The following is a 19,969-nucleotide window of genomic DNA, read 5'->3' as shown; positions in this document are numbered from 1 at the left end:
GTACGTCTTTCATGGTGGACCAGTGTGTGGAACCGTAGTTGACTTCTGTTGTTGTTATTACAATATTGTTCTTAAAACTGTGTATTTTTTATTTTATTTCGGATTAGAAGTAACAAGTTGAAAAATGGCTTCTACCGCGGCTGGGAAGCAAAGGATACCGAAAGTGGCTAAGGTAATATTGTACCGTGTGCTGGCGATGTTTGTAAGGCCTTGCGAAAGATAAATTCAACGTGAAAAACATAAATAAAAAGGTTTATATATAAATCAAACGTATCAAAGTTGCATGTCTTATGTAGGTGTAAAGTATATTTGCCCGTGTGGTATAGCTAGGCGCTTATGCCAATTTCATCTCGAGTCAATTAAAAAAAATGCCTTTTGCAATGTACTTTGATACATTTTGAATTCCTCCTTCACAGTGCGATGTGTATTTGCTTGTGCTTTGCTCTATGCGGTATAGCGGTAACGTGGCGTGGCTGAGCTGGAGCTTTTGTCCCGTGTGCAGGTGAAAAACAAGGCCCCCGCCGAGGTGCAGATCACGGCGGAGCAGCTGCTCAGGGAAGCCAAAGAGAGGGAGCTTGAGCTTCTGCCCCCGCCGCCCAAGCAGAAGATCACCGACGAGGAGGAGCTGAATGATTACAAGCTGCGGAAAAGAAAGGTAAGTGCGGAACACAGAGCCCGGCGGCTGTTTTAGACATGTAATAATAATAATAATAATTGCTTACACTTATATAGCGCTTTTCTGGACACTCCACTCAAAGCGCTTTACAGGTAATAGGGTCTCCCCTCCACCACCACCAGTGTGCAGCCCCACCTGGATGATGTGACAGCAGCCATAGTGCACCAGTACGCTCACCACACATCAGCTATCAGTGGGGAGGAGAGCAGAGTGATGAAGCCAGTTTATAGATGGGGATTATTAGGAGGCCATGATTGGTAAGGGCCAATGGGAAATTTGGCCAGGACGCCGGGGTTACACCCCTACTCTTTTTGAGAAACACCCTGGGATTTTTAATGACCACAGAGAGTCAGGACCTCGGTTTTATGTCTCACCCGAAGGACGTTACCTCTTTACAGTCCAGTGTCCCCATTACTAAACTGGGGCATTAGGACCCACGTGGACCGCAGGGTGTGCGCCCCCTGCTGGCCCCACTAACACCTTTTCCAGCAGCAACCTTAGTTTTTCCCAGGATTGTCCCATCCAGGTACTGACCAGGCTCACACCTGCTGAGCTTCAGTGGGCTGCCAGTTGTGAGGTGCAGGGTGATATGGCTGCTGTCTCCGACTTCAGGACCCGAGTCCAGTCATCCTCCGAAATGACCTCCACACGCTCCACGTCCCTTTTGTTAGTTTAAGTACCAAGCGGAGACAAAACTTTACAAGTTTGTGCTGTTGTTGATATTGTGTTTTTACTGTTAAATCAAATTATCATCACTTTTAGATATTGGAATCTGCAATATAATATTTTACACCAGTTCCTTTATTTCCTACAGTTCTTCTATCTTATATTTCTAGTCTATCATGTATTTCTATCACATTGGTGGTGGTGGAGGGGAGTCCCCATTACCTGTAAAGTGGAGAGTCCAGTAAAGCGCTATATAACTGTGCGCTATTATTATTATTATTATTATTTCTAGTTATTGGTGATTGTAAGAAGTTGCCTGACTTTTGCAACCATGATGATCATTAAAACCATCGTAGCTGTACTGCTCTCAGATGGCCCAACCATTTGAAGTAATATGAACTTGAAAAGGGGAGAATTAAATATTTTTACACCCTTCTGTTTAATGTTTTTTTTAATATTTGTATTCAACTGTATAAAATTCAGGTTGCTCAGTTGAACAATAATCGTGTGAGTTTAAAAAGCACAAAAGTGCATATGATGAAAGTACACTCATCTGAGCTTTCTCCGTGATACTTTGTTTTTGTCTATTCAAAGGGATTTGAAGACAACATCCGAAAAAATCGCACTGTCATCAGTAACTGGATAAAGTATGCACAATGGGAGGAGAGCCTGAAGGAAGTTCAGAGGTAATATTTATTTCTTAATGTTCTAGATGAAATGTAAGAGGAGAGAATATTATAAAAAATACCTGTCCACCCAGATTCTGAATTGTGATTACAATAGGGCCAAATAACTTGGAAAGCCACAGATTTAATGAAATGCTTTTAGAAAAGAGAGAGTTTATTTTGTCATGTGTATATATACATTGGGATTCTTGTTTGTGCTGTTCTTTCTGAAGGTGTACAGTAAAATAGGCCATGCCACACAATGTGCGCAGTACATTTAGCCCACAGCCATATCACCCTGCAACTCACAACTGGCAGCCCACTGAAGCTCAGCAGGTGTGAGCCTGGTCAGTACCTGGATGGGAGACCTCCTGGGAAAAACTAAGGTTGCTGCTGGAAGAGGTGTTAGTGGGGCCAGCAGGGGGCACTCACCCTGTGGTCTATGTGTGTCCTATGTGTGTCCTAATGCCCCAGTATAGTGACGGGGACAATATACTGTAAAAAGGGTCTGTCCTTCTGATGAGACACAAAACCAAGGTCCTGACTCTCTGTGGTCATTTAAAAAACCCCGGGTGCTTCTCGAAAAGAGTTGAGTGTTATCCCAGTGCCCTGGCCAAATTTCCCAATCATGGCCTCGTAATAATCCCTATCTATGAACTGGCTTCATTGCTCTGTTCTCCTCCCCACTGATATCTGGTGTGTGGTGAGTGTACTGGGGCAATATGGTTGCCATTGCATCATCCAGGTGGGGCTGGATGGGAGTCCACATTAGCTGTCGAGTGCTTTGTGTGGAGTGTCCAGAAAAGTGCTATGTAAGTGTAAAGAATTATTATTACGGAGGCCTGCAGGATCATTAATGATCTAACTGAACTAATTAAAGGCTTAATTGGAACAGTGCAAGAGACTCCCTGTTCTCCAAGTGCTACTGATTTAAGGCATAAAACCTGCAGGAATTCAGCCCTTCAGGATCCAAGTTGGAAACTCCTACTCTAGTCTAATAGAAAACCAGAAATAAGCTTTCTGACTGCAGATGTTGAGTATTTATTATAATAAATAATGACAGTTGCAGCCAACTCTTTTTTAAAAAAGAGTTATAACGCTGCACGCCCGTCATCATCAAGGGTAACGGCGTGACATGATGCTCAAAAGAATGGTCTCCTCATGCTCTTTTTATGTGTGTGTTTTTCCTTCTTCTCTAGAGCCCGCTCCATTTACGAGCGTGCCCTAGATGTGGACCACAGGAACATCGCGCTGTGGCTGAAGTATGCCGAGATGGAGATGAAAAACCGGCAGGTGAACCATGCCCGCAACATCTGGGACCGAGCCATCACCATCCTCCCGCGGGTCAACCAGTTCTGGTACGGGCTCAGTAGTGCAGGGTGCAGAAGCGTACGTGAAGAACGTAGGGTTTCGCTGCTTTTCCTTTTCTTTTGTCGGACTGTATTTTAGTACTGTATGAAATAATATAAGTCAATCGTCAGGGTACACGCAAATTCTGTTTAGCTAATCTTTGAAGAGATCTTAATTTAGGTTTTGCCTTTCAAGCTCAGCTACAGGAAGGATAGTTCAGCAGTGAGACATTAAACTGTTAAATGATATCATGTTTTATCCATAGTTTCTCTGCTCTAGTTAGAACGCTGTGTTCTCATACTTGACTGAGCTGGGCGTTGACCGCTCATGGGCATCGACTCTGGTTTCCTCTGGATAGGTACAAATACACCTACATGGAGGAGATGTTGGGAAACGTAGCCGGCTGTCGGCAGGTGTTTGAACGGTGGATGGAGTGGGAACCTGATGAGCAAGCCTGGCATTCCTACATTAACTTTGAACTGCGCTACAAAGAAGTGGACAAGGCACGCTTCATTTACGAGACATATATCCTTTCCAAAGCTTGTTTCCTACTTGTTTTTGGGGTGTAGTGTTGACTTTTTTTGTCTGACGTAGGACTAGACTTTAAGACTATAATGGTCATTATCCATTTTTCTCATCATCCGTGTGCAGAATTGTGCTTTGTAGTTAAAGGGTAGTAGTGTTCAGGCATTTTCAGCCACTCCCCCCAGTTGGATAGAGTTAGTTGTTGGCCTCGTCCCTTCCACTTTATCAACATTATCATGTTGTTTATGAAAAATGTAGGCCAATTCATGACTCATCACACCGTCCAGCCCATGTTTTGGATACCTCTGGTGTACAACATGCTGTACTTTGGTATAGCTGTGTCTTTATGTAGCTGAAATTTTGCTTTCTTGATTGCATACACATAATTATTGTCTACAATTACTTGAGTTTCATTTGCCAAGGATATAGAATAAAAATCATTCAAGAGTATTCAAAAGCCCTATGTCAATGCAGTTATTATGTTGTATAACAGTTACTTTTAAGTAAAATAATAAGTATTCTAATTTAGTTGTCTTACTACAAATAACTTTGAAGTATAGGTTATTTTTTTTCTTGAATATTTCTGTAAGTACAGACCTGCAGGAAGTAGCATCTTTCCAGTAAAGGAAGCAGTTTATTAGAACGAGACTTTGTTGAGGAGGGAGGATTTTCAGGAGCCTGTCCCTGCAGTTATGTTCCTTAACCCCAGTGTACTTGTAATTGTCCACCCTGAAGTGAAGAACTGGATCAAGTACGCCCGCTTCGAAGAGAAGCATGGCTACATTGGCCATTCCAGGAAGGTGTTTGAGAGAGCCGTGGAATTCTTTGGGGAGGAACACGTCGATGAGCATCTCTACGTGGCTTTTGCAAAGTTTGAGGAGAAACAGAAAGAGGTGACCGATTGCTAGCTTGAGAAAATCTACTGCCGTAATTGACCTTACGACTTTATTTTTGTGCTTCTGCAGCTCGTGAGGTACTTTCTTCTCATGGTGGTTTTCCTGCTTGGGTTTCTACAGTTTGAGCGAGTGCGGGTGATCTACAAGTATGCCCTGGATAGGATTCCTAAGCAGCAAGCCCAGGAGCTGTTCAAAAACTACACTGTTTTCGAGAAGAAGTTTGGAGATAGGAGGGGAATCGAAGATGTCATCGTCAGCAAAAGACGTTTCCAGTATGAGGAGGAAGTCAAGGTGAGCAAGCTTAATGATGAAGCTAAGGATAACTCGACTAAATCGGCTGTTTTACTCAGTTTTTTACGCAGTATTTCGTTTTTACCCATTCCTTTCCCACCTGTTTGATTTCATTTGTTCTTCTAGGTCTTTACAGTTAATTTGTTCTTTTTTTGCAGGCAAACCCTCATAACTACGATGCCTGGTTTGATTACCTCCGACTGGTGGAGAGTGACGCAGACGCTGACACGGTTCGAGAGGTGTATGAAAGAGCCATTGCCAACATCCCCCCCATCCCGGAAAAAAGGCACTGGAGAAGATACATTTACCTCTGGATTAACTATGCCTTGTACGAAGAATTGGAGGTCAAGGTTAGTGCTTTAAGATTTTTGGTTGAGATGTTAAATGACTCTGTTTCCTATATGTGAAAACACAGGTTATGCAATTAATGTTAAAACCACAAAGTAGCTTAGCTTTGTGACTTGCAGTTGATTTCTGTTCTGCAGGAGAACAGAGAGGAAAAGGCAAGTGCAGAGAGAAAAAGCTGCAAGCTAAGGAGGAGGCAAAGGGAAAGTGTCATTTTTACAACATGAATGAGGTTTTCAGGCTGGAGAAAATAGAGAGAAAGATTAATCATTCAAATAATCAGGGTTAAATAGGGTACTGCAGTAGAGAATTGTTTTACATAAATGTAAAGGATCAGAAATGTGTTAGTTAACAAGCGTAGCACATGGAAGAAAGTGGTACTTTGTCGAAGTTTAAATTGTACCAGATATTTAGAAAGTTAGAAATAGGTGTGTGCTTGCAGAAGAACAGTCTTTGGCCATAGCAGAAATTGCACTGTAGGATGGAATCATGACACTATTTGATAGATCTGATGTGTACTGTGGGTTAGGCTGGAAGACATTTTTTTTAAAAGGTGCACTAATTGAGGGAGAAGAATATGCTGTTATTTCTTAAAGTACAATGCCTGACGTATGATAACGATATCTAATTAACAGGGTGATGATGCTTCCATTGGGAATTTTATTACAAAACAGCTATTTGGAGTGGTGGTTAAGGCTCTAGACTTGTTACTGGAAGGCGAATGGGTTTGAATTCCCTTGAGCGAGAGACATCACTAAGGTTGCAAACGTATAATGCCTTGCTATATAATATAATGGCTTCTGCCCAGATGGTATTGTAAATATGAATTTGTTTTCAGTTGAGTAATCTGGTTAAATGTTTACTGTGTTTTGCATGTGTGCAGGGAAACTAAATGATATTATATTGAATGGCAACTTTAAGAAAAATGTTTTTTCTCATGATAATTTTGATACTTGAGTTAAACATTTCTGTTAAGTGTTTTAACTTCACTGAATTTTCATCCTATCCGCAGGACCCAGAAAGAACAAGACAAGTGTACCAGGCATGTCTTGAACTCATTCCACACAAAAAGGTATTTTTCTGTAAAGTGTTTTTAGTGAACACATACACCAACATTTATAAATCCTTTTGAGTCTATTTGTCCTGTTGATTTCAGATATTATTATTGTTGTTGTTCAGGTTCCATCGTAATTCATAATACAAATACTGTACAGACACAGTGAATACACAACCACTGTCACTTTATATACAATGCATTTAAGACTAGGATCTTAGTATTTTACTTTGTGTACAGAGTCCTGAAATGTTTCATTAGCCTACTGACCTATTGAATGTTTTGCTTCTTTTTTTTCCAGTTCACATTTGCCAAAATCTGGTTATTATGTGCCCAGTTTGAAATAAGACAGAAGAATCTTCCTTTTGCTAGGAGGGCTCTGGTAAGGAGACTGATGTAAAAGTTGTATTTTACAAAATTTCGGGTCACTTTTGCCCATACTGATCTTTACAAACAATGGCAAATTCTAGAAAACATTTGTTTTGGAACATTTTGTTCAGTGAGGATGTTGAAGTAGTCATTTTATTGTTTTCTGTTGGGTCATTAACAAAGGATGAAGGTTCAGTCCTAAATATTTAAAAATCTGCCTTAAAATATCTAAAACTTTTAGAATAATCTAAATTGTTGAAACGAACCATGTATAAACCTTCACGTGTTGCACAATAGTTATTCACTGCATTGTTTTTTTTCCTCCATTTCTCTTTAGGGCACAGGCATAGGTAAATGCCCAAAGAACAAACTATTTAAGGGCTATATTGAGCTGGAACTACAGCTTCGAGAGTTTGATCGTTGCCGAAAACTCTATGAGAAGTATCTGGAATTTTCCCCAGAGAACTGTACGACGTGGATCAAATTTGCCGAGCTCGAGACTATCTTGGGAGATGTAGACAGAGCTCGTGCAATCTTTGAACTCGCTATAGGACAGCCCAGACTGGATATGCCAGAGGTAATGTTTGCTTTTGTGCCGAAGTAACACATTGGAATATTGTGTAAAAATGGTGTGTGTTCCAGCCCCCGGACCTCTGGTTTCAAAATTATATTCTTTAAGTACTGTCGTTCGTGCATTCAACAGTGAAATGAAAACCAGAGAGCACAAGTGGAAATCACGGTGCCTATATAAAGTCTACAAATTTATTATCCAAGCCATATTCCTAGGTTTTCATTGGTAAGTACTTTTCAATATGTTAATAAAGGTAAAATAAATTGTGATTTGATGTGTCTTGTTTTCAGACCATTAGGCCACAAACTGTAAGCGGTGCATAGACTTTCTAAAGGCACTGTACTTGGAAGTACATTTAAACCCGAGAAAAATGAGCACTTCTTTAACCAAAGGCTTGTGGGAGTGTAGCATAACCTCCCTGATACCTTGGTTTCTTTCAAGGAATGGCTGGATGGAGATTCTGTTTCAATGAACTACTAACTACTAGATGGGCTACAAAAGCTGAGTGGCCTCTTCATCTTCATCTGCAGCCTGTCTTATGTTCTTATGACATCAGTGATAAGTGCTGTTTTGGAAATGTGAGCTGCAGCTTAACTGATTGGACATATTTTCTGTGACTTCTATATGCTGTGCTCTAAAAGTGCAGTTAATAGCTTCACTGTCTTAATTATGAAATAATTCAATTTCAGGTGCTTTGGAAATCGTACATTGACTTTGAAATTGAACAAGAGGAATATGGAAAGACGAGAGACCTGTACAGGAGGTTACTACAGCGCACTCAGCATGTTAAGGTAAATTTTTCTACCATCAGATGTAAATTGTGAAATGGTACACTGCTTGGAGGTGACACAGTAGCATAGCATCTCTAGGGTCCTGGGTTTGATTATGGCCCTAGGTATCAGTGTAGTTTGCATGCACTCCTTGTGCTCACCTAGGTTATTGGCAAGTGTTTGTTTCCTTCCACCTTTCAGAAATGTGCTGATCAGGCTTGATTGGGTATTCTAGGTTGTCCTTCTCTTCGTGGACCTTCATTGGACTGGTGTGTTTTAAATGCCATCTTGGTCCCATTGCATCTAGCTCTGCCTTGCTGCCACCTTTATAGGAAACGCAGCTTTTCAATAATGGGTGGTTTAAGGAGCTCCACAACTTGACATATCCATTTTTAATAGATTATCTCATGCATTATTATAAACTGAGAGCAGAGAAGGTTTTCTGAGAGCATTGTAAAAATGGCTTCTCCATCCAATACCAAATAATCTCACCTTCAGGATAACCCATGGACTACATCATTTTTTTATCAGAATAATTTTTAATTTTTTCCGTTGCGTGGAAAATTGGACAGCCTTGTTAATTCCGTGTTTCTCGTCAAAACTATACCCCGCTGTATTGTGTAGGTTTGGATCAGTTACGCCCAGTTTGAGCTGTCTGTCGAGAGTGAGGATCGCCTGATCAAGTGCAGACAGATTTACGAGGAGGCCAACAAAGCCCTGCGCAACTGTGAGGAGAAAGAGGAAAGACTCATGTTACTGGAGTCCTGGAGGGACTTTGAGGCCGAATTCGGCACCGACAGCACACGGAGCAGAGTGCACAGGCTTCTCCCCGAGAAAGTCAAGAAGAGGAGAAAGCTGCAAGCAGAGGATGGCGTAAGACCTTTATACCTGTTCTCTTTATTTTTAAAAAGTATAATTTGGTGTGAAGAGGTTTACAGAAGAAAAACAACTACAGCAAACAGTTGCAGTAACTAGACTTCATGGACGGTCTTCTTTCACTATAAACTATAAAAATAATTACATTTGTTCATACGTGTAATTATCTGAAATGTGTTTTATCCTGTTTAAAACAATTATAAAGATGTGTTATGCAGCCTAATTGCTACAATTAGAAGAGGTAGGCTTTAAAATTAGTGAAGTTCACAATATAATATAAATGTTAGGGCCTGGTGGTACAGAACCACCACTCAGGAACAATGGCAACACCTAGAATTTTAACTGTGTTGCCTCCTGTACCTGTACTGTAATGGAAAGGAATGTGCCAAGTTTGTAACCATTAAATTGCGTAATGATAAATTGTTATATTTACATAAGAACCAAAAAAAGTTACAGGAGGTCATTCAGCCTGCTTAGTAGTTATTAATTGATCCCAAGATCTTATCCAGCCGCCTCTTAAAAGAAGCCAACAATGTAGGAGGGGAGCTCAATCCATACACCTGCAACTTGTTGAGTAAAGAAGTGTCTCCTTTCACTGGGTTGGGTGCATTTTGTTGGAACTTGTTCAAATATGAGTCGGTTTTCTTCTAGATTGGCTATTCCAAATTCTTTAAGGGACATAAACCATGTTAAACACCAACAGGGTTTAGCTGTAGCAGTGTTGCAAGTTTTGAGGAAAACCAAAATGGATAAATATTTAGATGGGATATGTAGCAATTTAAGAGTATTATTTTAATTTGGGAATGTTTAGACAGAACATTTACAAACTACAATAGGCTGTATGGCTTCTTTATTGTTACTAATGGGATTTGAGCAGTCCTTACAAGGTTCAGAATAGTTACTGTTTTGTGAAACTGCAGAATTGGATGAATTGGATTTTTAACTTCACAAGCGGGTAAGTCATTTTACTACACCTGTGGAAGGATTCTGCCTTTTACTTTTCTGGTTTTCGTACTGATCTGTATTTTCCCTGTCCCTTAGTCAGACGCCGGCTGGGAAGAGTACTATGACTATATCTTTCCAGAGGATTCTGCCAACCAGCCCAACCTCAAGCTGCTTGCCATGGCGAAAATGTGGAAGAAACAGCAGCAACAGGAGGAGGAAGAGGACAGTCAGGAAGACTCGCAGGAGCAGCAGGAACAGGAGGACCCAGCGGCTGTTACGGCTGGTGATGACAAGGATGATGGTGATAATGACAGGCAGGATAATGATGAAGATAAGGATAAGGATGAGGACAGCAATAAATCCTAACCTGTCCTTCACACACTTTCAGAACATGTTTTCTCACAAGACTCTTGATCACCATTCTCCCCAACTCCACTATCTTCTAACAGAATGGAATTTGTATCTCTCAGTTCCCGAAAACATTTTTTTTTACAGGAATAAACATGATTTTGTATTTATTGTACAGTGTCCCATTTATTATAGATTGAATATAATATCCACAGTCCTGTTTTATGAAAGAGAACTAATAGTTTATAATATGGTGCAAAATGAAATGGGCATCATATATATCCTTTATTATCTTGACTTTAATATCTGTTTAATTCTACTTGATTTACATTGCTACAGGGAAATGCATATTTCAAACTTTAAATTAAAAAAAAATATTTTACAGAAAAGCTGTGGTTCTCAAGCAGTCATGTTTCAAATATAGAGAACTCATTAGACTCGTCTTTAAGCCTCTAAAAACATCTTTTGCCTGAGTCTATACTATTTTCATTTCAACAAGTTTGGGATCTAATGTTTTTTACTGAGAAATAAGCCTCACACAAAAGATATGGTCTTCATCATTAAGACCAAAAATGTCAAGAAAGGATGACTAAGGTGCCGAACCTTTAATCTTTATCACTGGTTATCTTAAGAGGATCTAGAGTTAGAAAAAACACCTTTGTGTGATATTTAAAAATTAAATCTAGAGAGATTTAAATGGGTTCAATGCTTGGAGTTTGCATTGATTTTTATTAGCACTACGGGTAATTGTGTTGAGGCAACTTGAAAATTATCCTGACAAAAGGAACGATTTAGATTCCAAATTGGCAAAACCAACAATTTTAAAGGCAGTTTTGTGCTGTTCGTGCTCAAAACTCTTCACCATAATTTGCAGAAAGCAACTGTAATCGTAAAGGGGACTCAACTGCTGAAGAACCACAGCCTATAGTTATTCAATATCTTCAGGTCTCACAGGATGAGGAAGTGGAATAATTGACTTCTTCTCTGTGTCTCTGGACAAGGCTTTCCGCATATCTGTTGGAAAATGAGGTTACCATGAGTTCACTTGCATACAACTAAAATGCTGATGTCTGTCAAATAACCACTTGAAATTAATTGGTACCCTGTACAGCAATATGGAGATCCTTTATGTGAGGTTAGGTTAAAATCTATTGAAACAATGAAAATGTTGGATAATAAGATTTGCGTGGTTTCCTGAGCAGCATAGAGCAGACATTCAGATGACTAAAAATAACAGATATTCACAGTAAACAAAAAAATGTCTAAAGTCATGATGTGGTTATTTTAATTTAGTTCTTCAAGAAAGAGAAAAATAATTGAATTCACACTAGAGAAGTGCACGTTAATTTCCTGGTATAATCTGCAAATTTTGTACAAACCAGTATCGAGAAGGGAAAATGTGTACTGTGGTGTTCTTTTTAATACAACTCACAACAACACAAACTAGGTTTCCTTCTTAGGACAGGAGAGCTTACCATAAGCATCTTCATCTGGCTCCCCATTGCTGGCAGAATAGTACTCTATGACTGTCCTGTAGACGCTATAACCCAGTTGCTTATACATGTTCACAGCTACCTGGTTGGAAACGCGTACAAATAGGTCCACAAAGAAGCCTCCTTTCCTGGACAAATGCAAAAGAGAACAAAGTTCAAAGCATATAAATATAAAACTGGTTAAGTGCCATGACGATAGTTTCTGATGGAGAAACCGCACAAAAAGCACTGATTCTGCTTACCTGCATTTATCAAAATAATCTTATTGATATAAATCATATTAAAATAGCTAGGTTTGCCCCTGTAATGTTACAAAATATTGATATTTTTATTTGGTTCATTTAAAATGCACATAAAACAGCTTTCATTATAAAGTTTAAGCACAATGTTTAACTAACATCACTTTATTAACCCTTACAATTTCTTGCATTAGGAATTATCTTTTCGCATACCCCAGCTTGCTCTCCATGAGACACACAGACAGGGAGGGAGCCTGGGGTCAGAGCGCAGGGTCTGCCATTGTACAGCGCCCCTGGAGCAGCTGGGGTTATGTGCCTTGCTCAGGAGCCCAACGGAGCAGGATTCCTCTGCCACCTGTGGGATTTGAACCGGCAACCTTCTAGCCACAGGCGCAGATCCTTACCCACAGAGCCACCACTCCACCCCATAAAAGTCTGATGCTCCACCAACAGCTATCCGGGCTCCAATGCTGCTTGCATTTAATTTTATTGGGTTCTTACACTTAGTCATTGATGGATAGATGCTAATATCTATTCTTACCTCAACGGTAAAGCTTTAGCATGAGAAAGTACTCAAAACATTTTATACAGCACCTTTCATGACTTCTAAAGACGCTTTACAGTAAAGATAAAATAACAGACATGTGATGGTAATTGAAAAGTAGTATAAAGAAATTTTAAAACAGGATCTGAAAGCATTGACTGGCTTGCAATATATACTGGGGAGAATACTGCAGTCTTGAAACCAGAGAGCAGACAACATAGCCTCCCAGATATTGAGGCATCATTTCGGGAACATAATTAAGGCTGAGGCCTGAAGATCACAAACAGCATGTAGGTATAAAAGGGAGCTAAATAGCTCATTGATGTAGTCAAAAGCCCAATTAAACAAGTCCTTGTAGGCGAGTGCAGTATTTTGGTTTTTATTCCGAAATACAGTAGTAGCTAGTGCAAGAAATCCAAAACAGGAGATAAGTGCTTATGCACTTAAGTTACGTGTGTATTATCGAGAAATTCAACCGTGTTCTAACAGCATTATTCAATTCAGGGCTGCAGGGAAACAAGAGCCTATCCTGGCAAGCAATGGGCACAAGGCAGGATACAACCGCAGCAAGACCCAGGTTCTTTGCAGGGCACACACAGACAGACACATGCATGCTTTTCCCCAGAGACAATTAACTTAGCAGTCTGTTTTTGGTTTGAGGGAGGAAACCCATGCAAACATGGGGGGAACACGTAAACTCAAGATTGCACCCCAGGTCTGGAATCGAACCCTGAGCCCCAGCGCAGCGAGGCAGCAATGCTAACTGCACCACCGTGCTGCCCTTATTGACAAATCATACAGTTTTACCTCTCGGAGATCTCTTCCAGCAACTCCATTAGCTTGGCTGCCAGCCCGAGCCTCCTGAACTCTGGGGCAACGGAGAGAGCTGTGACGTGCCCGTGCCACTCTTCCCGAGCTACCGAGCCTTCCGCTTTTCCCATGACTGTACAGAAAGGAAAACAGAGAGCGCTTCAAACTCCCGGTGATTCTCACGGCATTCTGATAAACAGAATCAAAGCATTGAGAAAGCACAAAGGAGCCTTCCATAAGGCATTGTAGCATGGGCAACTTTAGAGGCACCAATAATAATAATCATAATAATAATAATAATAATAATTGCTTACACTTATATAGCGCTTTTCTGGACACTCCACTCAAAGCGCTTTACAGGTAATGGGGACTCCCCTCCACCACCACCAGTGTGCAACCCCACCTGGATGATGCGACGGCAGCCATAGTGCGCCAGAACGCTCACCACACACCAGCTATCAGTGGGGAGGAGAGCAGAGTGATGAAGAGGGGGATCGTAGAGGGGGATTATTAGGAGGCCATGATTGGTAAGGGCCAATGGGAAATTTGGCCAGGATGCCGGGGTCTTTTCGAGAAACGCCCTGGGATTTTTAATAACCACAGAGTCAGAACCTCGGTTTTACGTCTCATCAGAAGGACAGACCCTTTTTACAGTATATTGTCCCCGTCACTATACTGGGGCATTAGGACACACATAGACCACAGGGTGAGTGCCCCCTGCTGGCCCCACTAACACCTCTTCCAGCAGCAACATTAGTTTTTCCCAGGAGGTCTCCCATCCAGGTACTGACCAGGCTCACACCTGCTGAGCTTCAGTGGGCTGCCAGTTGTGAGTTGCAGTGTGATATGGCTGCTGGCAAATTATTTCTTGTTATGCCCAGCAAATTGTGGAATTTCCAGATGTGTGGTTTTCATGTCTTAGTTTACCCCTGTAGCCTCAGACAGGAGAAAATGAGGGGTGGATTACAGAATGGTTTTAAATGAAGGAGTAATTTCTCACTGCAAGAAAAGTGATGCCAACAAAAACAAAAGGACTTACTATAACCCATTAGTTCCCCTCCAGGTGCTTCTGCCACAATGAAGTACTCAGGCCAGTGAGCCAGATACTGAAGGTAAAATGGGATCCCATACTGTTTCACATGTTAAAAAACAGAACATCGGACACATGTACTGACACAAATACTGACACCAGGATCTGGGTTTAAAAGCCTTAACATACACTTCAGGATAATTGTTTATAAAGCCTAGTAAAAAATCAATATATTTGGCATACATCAAAATGAAGATGAAAGATTAGTGAAACAGGTTTTTGTAAGAGTACTGAGAAGGACTTCATCCACCATTACATTAAGAAATTGTGCTTACCCTATACAGGGTTTAAGTTTAGTAAAAATAAAAGGTACTGGTCCTTACCCAGTTTAATTTAAAAAAAACAACTGTTGCTTGGTTTACTTATGGTATCTCAACTTCTGTTAATTTGTTGTAAAAAACACTATACAACCTTTTTTTAACCAAAGACGCGACTCTTGAACCTGAAGCACATAGTTTTTAGTGTAGTGCACGAAATATGATTTCAATATAAGAGTTTCAATATTCACCAATGTCGAATAACGAATGCGAAATCTTTCTATGGTTTGATAATTGTTTCATTCGAAAAGGATACGGTTTCTGTGAGTGGATCCAGATTACTGCAAGAAAGAGAGAAAGAAAGTTGAGAGTAGAAAAACACATTAAACAACAAACGTTTTAATTTGTAACTTTCTTAACATTTTGTAATGTGATTTTAAAAAATCTACTGCAGTCACCTTTTAATTTAAAAACCTACGTGTCAAATGGTGTGCTATCCTTACGTCTAACGTTTACCTAAATCACGTAGTATTTCTATTTTCATCATAGAGTGAAACTTCTCCGAAAATGTCTTTCTTGTAATGCGCTGATGGGTTCATTTTTAAAAGACGTATCAAGCGTCAGACACCTTAGCTTTTCCCGTTATAATATAAAGAAAGTTGGACAAGCCATAAATAACTGATATTTAGCACGAATAAATTAAGTTACTAGTGGCGCGATGGCTTCATAATCTACGAAAACAAAACAATATGACTTTATTATTAAAGTGTTATTAAAAATGGTATCTCACGGCGTATTTTCTTAATCGTGTCAACTACAACAAAGGGAAACAAGAAACACGTTTTAAATCGAAATTCTGTGCGTGTATTTGTTTTTAAGTAACGACTTGCTGAAAATCATGACGATTTGAATGAACATAGAAACGGCTAAAAATTGAAGTATCATGATAAATAACACAATCTTATTTAAAAGATAATTAAATACCTCTTTAGACTCACATGTTATTGAATTTAAACAGATCATCGCAATTAAACGCTCTCAACGTTGTCATGTTCTCTGAGAGTGAGAGCCGAGAGTAAAAAGGAAATACAATGTATGACCTTTCAACTTTAACCTCAGCAAAGTGAATTGATTCCGCTGGCAGTTTTGTTTGGGTTTATTTTCGTTGTTTGACTCATTAAACTGAATGAAATATTTGGTGTTCGAAATGATAATGCTGCTGTTTTATATTTTACGTAGGTGCTGAACACGATTAATCAATCCGTATACATGCAATTTAGTTTTGCATGTTGGCGGTAAATCGATATTTCGGCAGTTCTTCGACAAAGTATCAAGGAAGGAGTAAGGAATAATGCGGTTTGTGTTACCCCCAACCTTATTTTAAAACATTGGAGGCAGCAAGTTTTCTATGCACGAATACTTACAAGGTTTAAAGCCATGAGAGCTTGCAGATCCAGTTACAATACAGAGCTACAATTGAGCGGAAACAACGCACCTAGAAAAGCGCTTTAAAAATCTACCTGCATTGTCTGCTACTGATCTCTGTACACAGACTCTGTACACTAAGCTTTGCGGAAGGGATGAAGTCAAATAATTTATAAAAGAAATCAACGCAGATAAATGGAGCACTGAATTTCCAGTATGAATAAGTACCTAAGTTGAAGGAAGAGTTTGCAAATTATCTCTCACTGTGGATATGGGGTCTAGCATCACATATGAGAAGAATATTTCACATACATATTCACCATTTGACCATTAACGTTAATAATTTTCAGTTTTCATATCGTAAACAGTGTTTTAAAATCTTTGTAGTCAATAATAAACGGATATAAATTTTATTCTTGGATAAATACGGGAACATTAAACAATAAAAATAACGCTGCAATATAAGAGGTTATTTTATTGAAGGTCTTAATTTTGCCTAAACTTTTAAATGAGTATTTTCAGAAGTGTCCATGCAATACAGCATATGATACGAATAAACCATATTTACTGTAAGTTGAATGTTTTTTACTATTTACATCCTGTTCTTCATAGTGGTTTTGTGCATCTTTAATATTCTTTTTTTAAAATAAAAAAGGTATTTAAATATGATAGAAACATTTACCTTTATGACTAAGACTTGTTAGTGAATTTTATCCATCCATCCATTTTCTGTCAGCTTCTTCACATTCAGGATTGTTGGGAAGCCAGAGCCTGTCCTGGCAAGCAACAGGTACAAGACAGGATACATCCTGGACAGGACGCCAGTCCATTGCAAAGTGGACACATAGATATCCACGCTCTCAGCTAGGGCTGTTTTTCCTAGAAGTCAGTTAACTGTATGCCTTTGGACTGTGAGAGGGAACCAGAGTACCCAGAGAAAACCCAAACAAGTGTGGCGGGAAGATACAAACTCCGCACAGCACCCCTGGTCCAGAATTGAACTCAAGGCCCCACAACTGTGAGGCAGCAATACGAACCACTGTGCCAGCCCCAAGTGAATTTTATTCTTTGTGTTAGTTATTGTGATATTGGTATTTCGTGCTATTTCTGCTTTATTCATCAGCATTTGTGAGTTATTCAACATTTTTTACATCATAAACATACTGTATTATGAATAAACATACTGTTATTACAGAGAAACTCACTGTGTTTTGCTCTGGAAACCTGTGGTCTGCTGCTGTTCATGTCCAACATGGCAATAATTTACAAAACTTCCTTTATTTTTGGATCTTTCTTTTTCAAATTTGTAGACTTTCAGTCAGACCTGCTGAATGGGAAACACATATACTCTAAGTACTGTTCTCCCTTTGACCAGGTAATTCTCGCTGGGATTAATCTGCTTTGCAAGCTGAAGTATATTCCTGACAAGTACAGGCCTTTAAGGCCTTCAATGTCTGTTCTCATATTTTCTCTTTGTTCTTCTAGAACAATGGTTCTCAAACTTTTTGGACCAAGTACCACCCCTAATCCAACCAAAGCATCCAAGTACCACCTACAAGTCATCTTCTCATAGGAACCCCAGAAATTCTCAATGACCAACATACGCGTGCACACACACTCACACATACATATAATAAATATTATAATAATAAACTTTATTTGATATAGCGCATTTAAAGGTGGCTTCTCAAAGTGTTTTACAGAAAAAAAAAACATTAACAACAACTAATAAAAAAGCACCATTTTAGTGAGAGGGGTGAGCCTGTTAAGGTGAGCAAAGCAGATGTGAATTAATTTTTCGAGCCTTGATACAATTCACAACAGAGTCTAACAGATATTAAATCGTCAGGTATTTTTTTGACGGCAAAGGTCTCGCGGTGGATGTTGTAATGCGTACATTAATTTCTGGAGCAACCTCTCCAATTCGTGCAACTACACCGTTATGTCGGCTCTACCACCGTCTGTACAAACTCAGACGCATTTTATCCAGTCGAGGCCATTCTCTTCGATAAATTCATTCGGAAGCTGAAATACGTGCTCTCCTGTAGTTCGTGTTGGTAGCGGTTTACAGAACAAAAAGTCTTCATGGGACATGCCCTCAAACTCGTATCTAACGTAAACGAGTAAATTGGCCAAATCGACTACAGATTCATCTAATTGCAGTGAAAAACATCTGCTCATCTTAACACGCTCTATCAGTGTACTTTTGATATAATCCTTCATTTCAATAATTCTATGAATGACTGTGTCTTTCAGGGGGAGGGGGGCAGCAGGTCGAGCTGTTTAGCAGCTTTTTCTCTACACATAATACGTGTCAGCTCTTTTGCCAACGGTAAATAAGGTTCTTCAAAAATAGTGTAGCTTACCTGCTTTAGCAATACGCAAGCTTGCATTTTTCCGCGTTTCCGTTTTTATTTCCGTATTTATTTAAAGTTTTTATTTCATGCGCATGGGAGCGAAACACAGAGACGCTCGGTGTATTTTTCTCAAATTAGAACAGTTCTTAAATATTTTTCTGTTATCACGCTTTCGTGTGCTCACAAGATTACCTGCGTTCGTAGCACGCATTTCTATGCATTCCTGTGTTTACAACGTTGGCATTGTTCCAAAATCACGCACATTCTCCTTTCTCCCTATTTGCTGGAGATACAGTAGCTTTTTTTAAATACAATTGGTCACTTGCATCCGTAGCACGCATTCCTATAGAGTGGTATAGAATTACAGAGTATCTCTTGTGTCCACTGAAGTATTAGCGCGAACTGTATCGTAGTACGTAGGCTGCGTATTCGACACGTATTAAAATACAAAATATGAAAACCCGTCCCGATTTTTCAGCGCACACGACACAGTTCCAGGGTCATTTGACGTACCACCTGGCGGAACTCCACGTACCACTGCCGGTACGCGTACCACAGTTTGAGAGCCACTGTTCTAGAACACGGGTATTACCAAAATACCTTCCGGATCCTTACTGTTCGCTTGTTATTCTTTACACATTCAAAGTGTAAAGTTATGTTAATCCAAAATATATAAAGGCTTCAAATTGTCATTGTACTAAAACAATCCCAAATAAAGTATTTAATTTTGGATAAAATTCTGTAGAACATTCTGTAGCTTCACCCTTTTTTGAGGTGTGGGGTTCATCAGTGCAGTGTAGATTTGTCTTGGGGTCTTGTTGATGTTTCCTGCTACATTTCAGATCCAACTGTCAATAGGGATATAGATGACCTGTAAATTGTAAATTTGCATCACGTAAAACAGTATTATAAGGCTAGGCTTCACCTTACTAAAAGAACAGAAGTTTAAAAGGTCTCAGTTCAGCTCAATTATGTGCAGAACATAAAGCTAATGATAGTTATTTGTTCAGGGAAAAAATAGTCATATACTGTAAGAAGATCAAAGATGATTGTTTATCACTTGAGGTTTTCTTTTTTACTTTGAATTATTTGCATTCTTTTCATCCTTGATAGTGGTGGGAGCAGCCAGCTAAAAGAGCATAAAAAGCTTATTCAAGACACATATTTGATAAGCAGATAGAGTGAAACTAACTTCCTGAACATTATGGGAAGGACAAAAACAGCAATGGTATTATATTGATATGCAAAGCCTCTTGTTAAATGAAAGGTGGTGACTCAAATTTTTAAGATGCTCCCACTTGTGTATTGTGTAACACACCACTAGAGATCCTTTCAATTTGAGTACACAATACACCGTGGAGTATTAAGTTACCACGTATATTAATGCTGTAGGTTTAGTCATTTTCT

At 39.6% G+C, this 19,969-nt stretch overlaps 2 protein-coding genes across 2 annotated transcripts; one reads left to right on the top strand and one right to left on the bottom strand.

Annotated features, from left to right (window-relative positions):
• Positions 1-12: 12 nt before the first annotated feature.
• crnkl1 (crooked neck pre-mRNA splicing factor 1) lies at positions 13-10,518 on the top strand. Its single transcript, XM_006626202.3, has 14 exons — positions 13-172; positions 503-655; positions 1,937-2,028; positions 3,207-3,365; positions 3,716-3,882; positions 4,597-4,775; positions 4,899-5,069; positions 5,228-5,419; positions 6,427-6,486; positions 6,770-6,850; positions 7,175-7,414; positions 8,098-8,199; positions 8,803-9,051; positions 10,096-10,518. Exons 1-14 carry the CDS (start codon positions 125-127, stop codon positions 10,363-10,365), a joined length of 2,163 nt encoding a protein of 720 aa, XP_006626265.1. The 5' UTR covers positions 13-124; the 3' UTR covers positions 10,366-10,518.
• Positions 10,519-10,626: 108 nt separating this feature from the next.
• On the bottom strand, positions 10,627-15,882 carry naa20 (N-alpha-acetyltransferase 20, NatB catalytic subunit). Its single transcript, XM_069196748.1, has 6 exons — positions 15,779-15,882; positions 15,097-15,121; positions 14,473-14,563; positions 13,431-13,566; positions 11,823-11,968; positions 10,627-11,361 (listed from the first exon to the last, which is right to left on the bottom strand). Exons 1-6 carry the CDS (start codon positions 15,829-15,831, stop codon positions 11,276-11,278), a joined length of 537 nt encoding a protein of 178 aa, XP_069052849.1. The 5' UTR covers positions 15,832-15,882; the 3' UTR covers positions 10,627-11,275.
• Positions 15,883-19,969: the final 4,087 nt, after the last annotated feature.

The sequence above is a fragment of the Lepisosteus oculatus genome, chromosome 2 (genome assembly GCF_040954835.1).
Source record: "Lepisosteus oculatus isolate fLepOcu1 chromosome 2, fLepOcu1.hap2, whole genome shotgun sequence".
Classification (NCBI taxonomy): domain Eukaryota; kingdom Metazoa; phylum Chordata; class Actinopteri; order Semionotiformes; family Lepisosteidae; genus Lepisosteus; species Lepisosteus oculatus.
Note: the sequence above shows the minus strand (reverse complement) of the source record. Positions and strands in the feature narration are given on the sequence as shown.

What these genes read in the sequence shown, in the direction of transcription:
- crnkl1 (XM_006626202.3), top strand. Translation starts at nt 125, where the DNA reads ATGGCTTCTACCGCGGCTGGGAAGCAAAGGATACCGAAAGTGGCTAAG. An exon ending in ACGAAGAATTGGAGGTCAAG is followed by an intron (nt 5,420 to 6,426) that starts GTTAGTGCTTTA and finishes TCCTATCCGCAG; the next exon opens with GACCCAGAAAGAACAAGACA. An exon ending in AGCTGCAAGCAGAGGATGGC is followed by an intron (nt 9,052 to 10,095) that starts GTAAGACCTTTA and finishes CCTGTCCCTTAG; the next exon opens with TCAGACGCCGGCTGGGAAGA.
- naa20 (XM_069196748.1), bottom strand. Translation starts at nt 15,831, where the DNA reads ATGACAACGTTGAGAGCGTTTAATTGCGATGATCTGTTTAAATTCAAT. An exon ending in CTGTTTAAATTCAATAACAT is followed by an intron (nt 15,122 to 15,778) that starts GTGAGTCTAAAG and finishes TCTTTCTTGCAG; the next exon opens with TAATCTGGATCCACTCACAG. An exon ending in GCCAGATGAAGATGCTTATG is followed by an intron (nt 11,362 to 11,822) that starts GTAAGCTCTCCT and finishes ATTTTCCAACAG; the next exon opens with ATATGCGGAAAGCCTTGTCC.